This window comes from Peromyscus eremicus, chromosome 8a (assembly GCF_949786415.1).
Source record: "Peromyscus eremicus chromosome 8a, PerEre_H2_v1, whole genome shotgun sequence".
Classification (NCBI taxonomy): Eukaryota; Metazoa; Chordata; class Mammalia; order Rodentia; family Cricetidae; genus Peromyscus; species Peromyscus eremicus.
Window position 1 is genome coordinate 57,450,149 of NC_081423.1, and position 12,299 is coordinate 57,462,447.

A 12,299-nucleotide genomic window follows, 5' to 3' on the forward strand; every position below is an offset into this window, starting at 1 on the left:
ATTGCTATGAAGTTGTTTTTATGACCTTGGGCTTCGTTATTAGCAGCTACGTCCCTCCAGCATAACAATAACCTTGGCTGGTTCATAGGCCAGTTGCGGCTAGACCCAGACTCTCCCAACTAGGCTGCACCCACCGCCCGCCTGCATCCTTCCTGCATTCTGTTCTTAGCTGAGGCTTGCCTACTGTATGTAACCTTTCTTTTCACCTTTTTCCTGATGCTTCTACTTCGCTTGCTCATCCTTTTCCGCTCCTTCTTTCTCTTTTCTTCCATTGTTTTCCTGGCTGATCAGCCTCCAGGTCTATTCATTTAGTCTTTCTTCTTTTTCACAGACACATCTGCAACTATGCATCTCTGTGTAAGCGCCATTTCAACCGCATCCCACACGCTTTGATAGGTAGTGTTTTTATTGCCATCTTGTTCTAAATATTTTGTCAGTTCTTTTGTGATTTCCTTCTCTGCCCACGAGTTGTTTAAAGGGGACTTGGAAACAAAAAGCTTTACAAATACAGGATTATTTTCCCCTTGAGTGTTTTATTGTTGGTTTATAAATTAATGGTCATATTCAGGGAGCATAGCCTATATGGTATTATTTTAAATTTCCTAACAATACACAGACCTTTGTAATTCTTTTCACAGGCCATGTGGGCTCCAAAAGGATGTATTTTTTTTCTTTTGTTGAGAGCAAGGATACAAGATTGAATCTGTTTATTGCACTGTTCAAATATTTTATAGGCCTCACAATTTCATTCTGTTCTAGCTTTTGTTTTCTGAGAATGTTTTTCATCAGGATCTCCCACTAAACTGAGGTTTTTGTCTACTCCTCCCTAAAAATTCATCAGTTCTTGCTTTGAGACTTTTGTTGTTGTTTTGTTTCCTTGCAGGGAACTGAACCTAGGACTTTGCACATGCTAAGCAAGGACTCTCCCGGGAAGCTACATTCACAGCCCCAGTTCTTGCTTTTTATACCCAAGACTACCTTACCAGTCCATGCCCACGGCCGTTAGTCCTCAGTGGCCTGTCCTCTTTCCCTTTTTTCTAATATTCATTTTTTATGGATCTTTGGCCTGTCTGTATGTCTGTGCACCACATGCATGCCTGTCCAGAAGAAGGTGTCAGATTCCTTTGAACTCAAGTAAAAGATGGTTGTGAGCTGCCACGTGGTTGCTGGGAATCAAACCAGGGTCCCCTTAAGCGCTAAGCGTCTCTCTGGCCTCCTGTCCCCTTTACTATGAAGTAGGCTAAGGCCTATGAGGGAACCCATCAAATGGCATCTTTGTCTACTCTATCTTGAAGAAATTCAAAGCAAAGTAACAAGGAAGAGTAAGACAGTGAGGGGCTGAAATCACTCCTTTGTTATTGATAAAGATCAAGCGAGAACGCACAGCTCTGTGTGACCAGGAAACAAATCCAGACAAACTTCAGAAATTACCTACATTTCAGGTACTGTGAGGCAGGGGCAAGACCCCTCCTCTGGAGACTGCCCGGGAGAAAACTCCAAGAGGAAAGGGAAGAAGGAACATCGCTAAACATCAAGTTCTTGCTCCAGAACACAGCTATCAGAAACAGGGAAGAGAACCAGGGGTGCTAAATGCAATGTTCCATCGACACAGGGAAAACACTGGGAAGAAACGGTCCCAGGTGACAAAGGCCTGCTCCTTTACGCCTGCTGCTTTTTCAGTGAGACTCTGCACTGTCTGGTTTTAATATTGCTATGCCAGCTTTCTTAGTTATTGTGTCCCTGCTGAGTCTTTATCCCTTCCCTCAGTCTAAACTTTTCCACGCCACGTTATTTTCTTAATAATGTCTCCTAGAGAAAAATGAAGCTGCACTCTTAATCAAATTCGATTTTCTAATATTTTAACAGCTAGCTTAATCTTTAATATCTGGTGTAAACACTAACATGTTTGAAAATGGAGTCTGCCATTTTATATTTTCTGTGGGTTATTTCCTTTCTCCTCCTCTCCAGCATTCCACCAAATGATGTCCTGGGTGTTTGTGTTTTCATTTGCTTGTTTTGTTTTATTTATTTTGTCTTTTTATCTCTCCGTATCTTGTATCTCCCAATATACATGTTTGCATTTTTCCCAGCAACCTCTGGAACTCCGCTGCAGGCTTCATCCACTGACTTCTGCCCTGCTTTCAGCCTTACTATTTTTGTTATAAACAAACATAAATTCAATCTTCCTTCTACACTTGGCAAAGAAAATCACTTCTCTTTCCAGTCAGTATTTAAACTTGTCAACACTCCACTTGTTTCTTGTTACTTTTCTAATTGTATCTCTTCTCTGGGTTTTCTTGAAGTGTGTATATATATATATACTGAAGTGTATCCTTCAGTAATTCTTCCAGGGACACTCTGAGAGGCACACTGCACTATTTTTTTTAATGTTTGAAAACAGTTTAACTTTATCTGTAGTGACAGCTTCTCTGGCTATAGAACCGTAGGTTAGAATAGTTCTTCACGTCCACTTTTACCACACTTTAAAGATCGTATCCCAGTATCCAACAACTATTATGACCCAAGGGAAATCTGCTCCCCATCTGCTGTCAGCACCTCAAAGACTGGCTTTCACCTCAAACGGAATTCATGACCTTGGTTTCAGCTTTGATTCCTGTTGCTTCCCTTAAACATGTCTACCAGTATTTTTGTTTTGAAATCATAATCCACAGTATGTTTGTGAGCTTTCTCCAGCTCTCACACACTCTCAGGTCTTACCCATGGGTAATTATTCACTAGTGTGCCTAATCATTCTTCCAACTCCTGAGACAAATGCAGAGGCCCCCCTAGTCTGTTGTCCACATACCTTATCTTCTTTTTCTTACACTTAATCTGCGCTGAGTTCTGAATGGATTCCTTGGGACTGTCTCCCAGTTCACTCTTTGGAAAGACTAGATTTTATCCCATGTGTTAAGTTTATGTCAAGAGCTATTTTTCATGCTGATAACTCTAATTGCTCTCTTTATATACACCCACATGCTCCTGATTCGATTCTCTGAACAGCAATTTCTGACCCGTTCGAGAGATGCTGTCCATTCTTCATCTTTCTTTAAGGTCTTAAACAACGTGTTTAAGTCACTCTGAAAGCACAACGTTATCTGCAGTTCATCACAGCAAATCCCTCTTCCATTGGCTGACATTTTAGCTGTCTCTTAATGCCAGTTTTTCCCATGTCTTTGGAACTGCCCACCCACTTTTCTCTATTCTCAGTACAAGCCACCTTGGTTAAGTTCCCATCATGGCTGCTGGTCCGGACAGTCTGGGGGAGCCATGCACATTATACAGCCCATTGGCCTGGGTCATCATCTGTGCTCACCTGGCTCGGCTCCGCTCCCCAGCCTCCTGACCCGCCTTCCCGCTGTGGCTCTGCCTTCGCTACAAGCTGTTTCCTCATTCTAGCCAGTCCAGTCTCCCTACATGCCTGATCATGACGTACTCCCTTCTGTAGCACCCCTATTACTCTGGAAATTTGAAAAAAAATCGAAACTTCCAAACATTATGCATGGTCTAGCTTTCCTCTACCTCTCTAGAACACTCTTTTGATCCCACACCGGCTCAGACACACATCTCACGGGCTTTGAACCGTTATCTGTAGCTATTGTTTGTACCACCCTGAGCAGCCTATGAAGATCCATGTCCGCAGGAAGGGGATAAGCAGGGCTGAGAGGAATAAGAATACTGAAAGCAGGTGCTGAAGGTGAAGTTCAGTGGTAGAATGCTTGCCTAGCATGCACAGGCCATGGGGCTGATCCCCAGCACTCCAGCACATACTAAGTACTGATTAAGCAAATATTTAGTGAATAACGCGTTTCTCACAATAACTATTCTTTACATTGCTAAATAATTCTTTCTTGACTATCATAAGCATGCTTTATAGTCTATGTGGATTTGAGGTTCTCCAGATGCTTCTTTGCTTAAAACATTCTTCTGTATTTATAAATATTGGACCCTTTTTTTTCTTTTTTATGAATTGGCACTTCATTCACCTGTTGTTGGTTTTTTGTTTTTTGATCTTCTAAGCATTAACAAGTTAACTGAGAAGACTCCCATATTTTCCTACTTTCTTGAACAGTTTAAGTAACACAAATCTGTTCCTTTAAAGTTTAAAATATCTACCTATAAGATCTTCTAGAGCCAGAAACATTTGGAGAGAGAGAGAGTTCTCTGAGAACTTTTTTAATGTATTCTACAGTTGTTGCTGCATTTGAGTTTTTCTCTCATCTTGAGTTAAACTTGGTCATGTATTCTTCCCTGGAAGGGCACCTGTTTCTAACAGCATTTTGAGTTGAATGGCTTATGTTAGATACAACATTCCTTAATAGTTACTTAATCTCCCAATCTGTAACTGTGTATCATTTTTAAGTTTTATTTTTATTTTATGTGTCTGAGGTTTGCCTGCATGTATGAATGTGCACTATATGTGTGTAATGCCTATGGAGCCAGAAGAGGGCGTTGGATCCCATTAGGCTAGAGTTATAGCTGTTTGCATGCCACCACATGGGTGCTGGAAATCCCAAATCTTCTGGAAGGGCAGCCAGTGTTCTTAACCACTGAGCCACCTCTCCAGCCCTGACAACGTATCTTTTATGCCTAATTGTGTTTCCTTTTATCAGTTTATGTATTTTCACACATATTATCTACATTGAAATATTTTGAATATTTTTATCTGTACATACATGTTTTGTGTATTTTATCTATATGGGCTGTGAGACACAGTCTCATGTAACCCAAGGCTGGTCTCTAACTCACTTTATAGATAAGAATAACCTTGAACTCCTGGTTTTCCTGACTCTACCTCCCAAATGCTGGGATAACAAGTATGTACTACCATTCCTGGCTTCTTTGTCTTTATATTTGACTAGATAGTCATCTATATAGTTTTGTTTTCCCTGGCAGAAGATGCAATTTAATAACCAAGTCTTAAGTTCTTTTCATTCTAATTATTTTTTCCACATTAATATTTGTTCATCCCTCCCTCTTGCTTTCCTTAGATAATAGTGTTGATAATAATGAGGCCAGCTGTCATTATCGAGAAGCTATCATATGTGGAGCCCAGACTCACTAGGGCACACAAGCACTCAATTACTTAATAATTTCCTCACGCATAAGGGACCTGAAGCACTGAATGGTCACTAATAGCAATAGCAACTTGAAAATATCATTTTTTATTCAGCAACAAGCAATAGATCTTCTTTTAATGAGGGCTTTGAATACAACTTACATTACAATATTACAAATGGCATTACTTTTCTTTTTATGTGTTTGGGAGTTTTGCTTGTATGTATGTCTGCCTATGCATGGTGAGCATGCCTGGTGTCCACAGAGGCCAGAAGAGGGTTTTGGGAGCCCTGGAACTGGAGTTACAGACAATTGTAAGCCACCATGTGGCTGCTTAGAACTGAACCTGGGCCCTCTGGAAGAACAGCCAGTGCTCTTAACCACTAAGCCATCTCAATCGCTAAACATCATTATTTATAGATATCCCATGACTTTGTGGCTTTGACTTCCTCTCCGGCATAAAAATTACCTAGAAAATTATTATGATTGTTTCTAAATGGCTAAGTGAACTATCAGAAGCATTACTTTGTTATGAATTTCTGGTTTTACTGTCAAAATTTAAGTGAATGCATCCAGCAGAGTGCTTGCGTTTTGAAAGCCATTTAGACGTACTCCCCGGTTCAAAAGCTGCTCAGTAGACCTGCTGTCAGAACTACTTACGAGACTTTTCAAATAGAAATGCCAAGCTACAAGCTAATTTAAAAATGAACGAGCCTTATGAAGAGAGTTCACAGCAAAGAACTGTGGCGGTCCTTAAATACAGGAAGTGGTGCCTGCAACCGACCGGTGGGCATTCCCAGACACACCAAGGCTGCTGGCATGCTCGTCTCACGTTTTAGGCTGGAGAGCTGGCTACTGTAAATCTGGGACACCACATCAAATAATCCAGAGGTCTAACACTGGGACAGGGACCACGGCCAGCAAGGGAATTTCATCCCTGCTTAAGTCCTTCTTTGTGTCCGGTGAAGCTGCTAAGCCACGGAGCCCATTTCGCCTGCCTGGTTTCCAACTGGTCAGGCAATTAGTCCAGGGCCATGCTGCGACTGCCCAGTTTCCCGGCTGGTGTGCAGCTTCTCACTGCCGCCCTACCCGCTGGCTTCCTGTGGGAGAGCCACATTTGTGTTTCCTCGGTTCCTGGGGTACTGGCTTCAAATGCTGTGGGCTTAGAACAAAAATAATTCTATGGAGAAAGATTTCTGGCTATTCATCCCTAAAGAGCACCAGATTCTTCCTGAAATCTCCTATCGGGACTCACTATGTAGCCCAGATCAGACTCAAACTCTTGGCGTATGATTACAGGCGTGAGCCACCAGGCCTGACTATAAACCTCCAATTACATGTATTCCACTCCATTGCTCTCGAAGGAAGGAGAATCAAGCTTCAACTCAACGTCACCTACATTTTGGTCCTAACTGTCCCATAGGTTACAACTTTTTTAAAAATTATATGTATATATGTGTGTATACACATATATGTATATCATATGTGTGTATACACATATATGTATATCATATGTGTGTGTGTATGTGTGTCAAAGCATGTGCTGTGTTCCTGACACCTATCCCTAGCTTTTTGTCCATGGTAACCATTTCAGCTGAGATATATGGGATATAATAATAGAAAATAGAGCTTTAGGAAATCAGGCAAGGTAGTGTGCACCTTCAATCTCAACACTCAGGAGGCTGAGGCAAGAGGATTGTGAGTTGAAAGCTAGTCTCGACTGCACAGTGAGCTCCAGGCCAGCCTGGGCTACAGACCCTGCTTCCAAAAAATGTCAGGAAAGAAAGAAACACTAAAAGGTCCTTATGATCAGCTGTCACCTCACAGACATCTCATGTCGCCTTGGTCTGGGTTTGATTAAGAAAGAAAGGTTTCCAGCAGAGGCTCATCTAAGTGGAGATCCTACTTAGAGACAGGAGACAGGGACCCAGAAACTACCCACTCGGGAAACTGCTTAGCTGACTCTGCCATGCCTTGCAAATACTGTGTCTACCCAGAAAAACACTTGCAAAGACAATGGCTCCCCTTCCAAAGTAAACCGGGTCCTGCTCAGTTGGCAAAGCACAGGCCTTACCGGTACAGCCCCTGAAGCTCGTTCCCCAGCATCACCAAGATGCAAACCAAAGCTGGACACACGCTGGCAACTTCCTCAAACACCTGTTCCCAAAGCAGGGTTATATCCATTGTTCTGTGCTCCCATATTAAAAGCTCAAAATTTGGACAGGAAAAAAAAATGTCATTCCTGGGGCTGGGGAGATGGCTCAGTCTGTAAAGGACTTGCCACTCGAACAATATAGACTTGACCTCAGTTCCCAGCACCCACATAAAAAGGCAAGCATGATGGTGTGTGCCTGTAATCCTAGTGTCGGGGAAGCAGCGGCAGGAGGATCCCTGTGGCTCACAAGTCAGCTAGTCTTGATGAATTGGTGAGCTCCAGAGTCAATGAAACCCTGTCTCCAAAACTAAGCTGTCAAGAAATACAGGAAGATATCCAACACTAACCACTGGCTAACATATGTGCACACCCATACACAACACGCAGACAGAAAAGAAAGCTGTTCTTCCTATCCTCAAACACCTTATCGTATTTCCAATTACACTCAACACAGTTCTCCCTGACTCCACCACATCTGACCCCCACCAGGGACAGAGATAAACCCACGGATTTATTCGGGTCCCTGTAGCATCCTATGCAAATGACTAGAATAACACGTGTGACATTTATTAAAATTCTGTTTCTCTCTTGTGAGACTGTAAGCCTCTGGGGAACAGGGACCAAGTCTCAGTCATGATTGTCCCCAGCACCCACCACAGTTTCTCGTTCGAGGGTACTTAGCAAACCATGCTAGTTGAACCAAAGAGAAACCAGTTCAAGTTCCCTTGCTTGAGGAGGTCATGATTCAGAGAGAGGGACCCTGACGTCAGTGTTCCTGCTGAGGATATCACTCCAGCTCAAAGACCCCAACACAAACAACCTTCCCTAACTAGGCGGCTAACAGGGTAGCAGTCTGAGCATCTCTCCCAGAACATGGGACTGTGTCCCACCTTGATGAGCCACACTGAGCCATCCCTACTTCGTCCTCCATCTCCTCAGAGTCACTGTCCCTCCTAAGAAAGACAGGAAAGTTCCAGAAGTTCTGGCTTAAGTGACCTTGAAGCTCAGACAGCTGGCAGGAACACATGGTCACGCTGCCTGGCAACATCATATACAGCCCCAGGGTTCCAGCAGCTCGGCCCCTCCTCCTGTGCAACCAGATCAGACTGGTCAGTCTGGTATTTCTGCCCTCCCCCCATTTTCCTTGATGCCGGTTCTGCCTGGGAGAGGCGTGGTGTCCACTGGTGTAGCAGCCCCACCTGAGGATGATCCGAAGGTACTCAATGCCCTCAGCTTCCTCGCATTTGATGGACAGGATCAAGTTCCCCAGGCTGCTGCCAGTACAGTAAAAGTTCAGATGATCCTAGAAACAGAAATCGGGTATGAGCCTCCAGACATGGCCCCCATATAACCTCCTTCACCAGGAGGGAGAAGCCCTCAAAAAGGAGGAAGAGAAAGACGCTACTGCTCCAACAGTGGTGATGGTGATGGTGATGGTGAAGATGATGATGATGATGATGATGATGAGAAGGAGGAGGAAGAGGAGGAGAGTGGTGATAATGGTGATAGGGATGATACTAATCGGTGCTAACCACCAAGTCCTCGGGATGTGCCAGGCACCACCCCACAGCCTTCGTACCTATTACCCTCTTGAATCCTGACCACAGCTTTGTGTAGGAGATGATGTCACCATCCCCATTGCAATGACACAACCAGTGGCTGACAGAGCCAGGCTCAACTCCACATCCGGCTGGACTCTCAAGTTCAGGTCCTTCACCACCTGTGGCTGAGTACCCTTTCTCAGTCAGGGGGCAACCCTAACCACTCCAAACCATGGAAGAAGGCTAGTTCCCTTTCTCAGTCAGGGGGCAACCCTAACCACTCCAAACCATGGAAGAAGGCTAGTTCCCTTTCTCAGTCAGGGGGCAACCCTAACCACTCCAAACCATGGAAGAAGGCGAGGAGGAACCAAGCAGAATGGCAGTCCCTCTTCACAAGGTGCAGCTCTCTTTGGCTCCTGGAGCCCACCTCCCAGACCCGCCCAGTTTACAGTGAGTCTATGGAAGTTGCACTTAACGCTCCTAAAAGTTCAGGGAGGTCTGCACAGACTCTTTCCGGTGATGCTGCAACGCCCTCTTAGGCCAGAGACTTCCAGAGCTTCCCTTGGGACTTTGGGGAATATATCAAGACAAAAACGTATTTGAGGAAATGTAACTTTGCCATTGTTAAAGAATCATTCTCACAGGGCAACATCCAATCACAGTACTCAGGGGACCATCCTGAAGGAGCCTAAGAGATGGGGACTGTGCACATGTAAACAGAGCCATCCAAGTAGGGAGGGCGTATTTTTGAGCAGTTAAACTTGAGCAGTATAACTTGAGCAGTTAAAACTCTATCCCATCCTCCTGCACCCCCAACACTACCCATTTCATCACCTCATAAAACACTTGCTGGAGGTGGTCCCCAAAAGGACTCCTCACAAGGACTCCATGTCACTCCTCAGACTCTCAGTAAGACAGAAGTGGGCAGTGAGGAGTACAGAACCAAGAAAGAGAAGAGGCAGAGAAGCCAGAGGAGCCCTGGAACAGAGATCCATGCCACCCTCCCCAAGGCAGAGTCCACTGTAGGAGAGTCCCCGGGCTCACCTTGCCCAGGAAGTGCCTGCGATAGGCCCTGGCTTCACCCCTGCATTCAAGCTTGTAGCCGAACGTGTTGGGGCTCAGGCTGTCCTCTTCCTCCTCCTCATAAACGCTGCTGCCCAGTGACGTTGGAGTACCCACGTTCTCTGGGTCCTCGATCCAGTAGCCCCCAAACTGGGGCAGGATGATCAGGGGGTATGGGCCTCCCTTCTCCACGACCTGGGGAAAAAGGGGAGTCCTTGCCTGAAGCTTACCCTGAACTGCCATGGAGAGGGACCCCACCCACCTCTGAACTGTTCCCAAGAGGGAGGCCTTGTATCTGAGGCCAAGGGCAGGAACGTAATGCCCCATGGCATCTCTAGCTCCACTGGGACCCCGGGTTTTCACAAAGACTATCTGAGACCCCTCAAGTTAAACCTCAGAAAAGCTCTGGTCACAGACACAAAGATAAGAAGGGGCGTCAGGCCCTAAAGTCTTAGGCCCAGGATTCTTTCCCATGTGGGGCTGAAAAGGGCCATGATCTCCTCAGGAAGGAAACCCAGAACAGGCTGTAGTGTGGTCGGGAGCTCCTACCTCTTCGATGCTGGGGTACGGGATATAGTCATCCTGTAAGACAAAGCACAGGGCACTGCCATTAGTTCCACAAGTGGCCAGAACAGTCGATCTGCTGTTTCCATGTTCCTCGCCCAGGTCTAGGGAATGGATGTGTTAGGGGGACCTGGTAGGATTCTCCAGGGCTTCAAGGAAGCAGAGTCATGGAGCCTTCCAGAGGCAACCCTAAGGACTCAGCATCCCATGACATTGAACTCACCTCCAGTTCTATAGACCTGAATGCAAACCCAGACAACCAAAGACACAGCACACAATAGGGATGCCCTGGTCACCCCCAATGACATTACTTTGTCATCCTAGGGGTCTAAGACAGAAAGAGAGCTGGGCAGCTGGGCAAGTTGGCACACACCTGTAACCCCAGCACTCTGGAGGTAGAGGTAGGAGGATCAAGAGATTGAGGTCATCCTTGACTACATAACAAGTTTGAGGCCAACTAAGATTAAAAAAAAAAAAAGAAGAGAATCCTAGTCTCTCCCGGTCCCTCCCCCCCACCCACCCACCCATCCCCTTCAAGTGACTGGGCTTTGGAAGCAGAACCTGAAGCTAAGATCTGGTGGCCCGTCAGAGTCCTGAGTCCAACAACCCTCAACACTGTGTAGGTGCACAGAGAGAACAGGCCTCCAATCCTTGGGTCTCACTTGAGAGTCTCCATCTAGCCTGCTTGGAATCAGTCTTAAGACACTGAGCCAGGGTCCCTTTGCCACCCACCAGACACAAGTCTAACAAGAGTGCAGTCCTTAATTGGTTCCTGGTGAAAAGCAGAGTTGATGGGCACGCAACGTGAGTTCAACACGTTCACTGATTCTCCCGCCCTCTTTCTACAATGGCCCCTCACTGGGTCCACCTGACCACTCTACCTCAACTGCCTATCCCACCTTGTTCTTCTGGGGTCCTGGCCTCTGCTCTTCAAGCTTGATCCCCTGTGGAAACAAGGAAGAGAGGATCTACGTAAGCAGAGGTCACCACACATGGTCAGGAGCCTCTGGTAGGCACTGGAACCCTCTCACCTCCCACACCTGGCAGCTGTCAGTCCCAACACCAACCCCAGACGAGGCTGCAGGGCGGCCAGTTAAGAGTTTGTATAGATTTGAGCCAGACCACATGCGTTCAAATCCCAACACTGACACTTCCTAGCCTGGTGACCTGGAACAAGTCACAGATTCTTCTGCATGACTCCTGTTCTCACCTATAAAGTGGGAACGATGACAGTGCCTTCCACTCCACAGTGCAGGTTAAAGGCTGGGAACGGGTTGTATATTTCAGGCACGGAAGGTGTACAGTAAATGGTGTGGGCAACATTAGTGTAGGTGGGTAGAATTATCTCTGTGCTCAAATACCTTCCTGAAGGCCACAGGGCCGTGGGTGGGAAAGATGAGTGCCCACATCTGCAGGTGTCAGAGCCAGCGTATTGGTCCTCCTGCCTTCCATCTCCACCTTTTCCTGGAGGAAGGGTGTTTGGATGACAGGCAGGAAGCATGGTCCTTCGGGTCCTCGCTCTGCCAGGCGCTTCCTATTTGTAACCCAGGGAGTCGCCCTAGCTGCATGTGTAGAATGAGGATTAGACCTCAAGTCACCATCTGCATTTCCCAGCTTCAGTGACCAAGGTTGGACTAAAGGGCTTTGCCTGCAGTTGCTGGGAATTCACTTCCGGGAGCAGCCTCTGGTCCGGCAGCCTCAGTCGGGTTCTGACTGAACTGGACTGTGCAAGAGGGAAGGAAATGCAAGGCTTTCCCAAGACTGAGTGCATGGGGTGAGAGTATGAGCTGGGGGCATCTGGGAGATGCAGTCCCCCTAGGGAGTCAGAAGCAGGCCCTGCCTGGTCACCCTCTTAGCAAGGCCCTAACCCTCCAGAGGAAGCGCCACCATGGCTTCTTTTAAAGGAGGAACACCTTCTC

General features: G+C 46.1%; 1 protein-coding gene across 1 annotated transcript in view; it reads right to left on the reverse strand.

The window, feature by feature from the left end:
• Positions 1-12,299, reverse strand: part of Rap1gap2 (RAP1 GTPase activating protein 2) — a 138,988-nt gene that overhangs the window by 38,534 nt on the left and 88,155 nt on the right. The window contains exons 4-7 of the mRNA XM_059270669.1: positions 11,280-11,324; positions 10,366-10,398; positions 9,799-10,011; positions 8,413-8,516 (exon numbers count right to left, since the gene is read on the reverse strand). Of these exons, the coding sequence (XP_059126652.1) occupies positions 8,413-8,516; positions 9,799-10,011; positions 10,366-10,398; positions 11,280-11,324 (395 nt within the window). The remainder of the gene's footprint in view (positions 1-8,412; positions 8,517-9,798; positions 10,012-10,365; positions 10,399-11,279; positions 11,325-12,299) is intronic.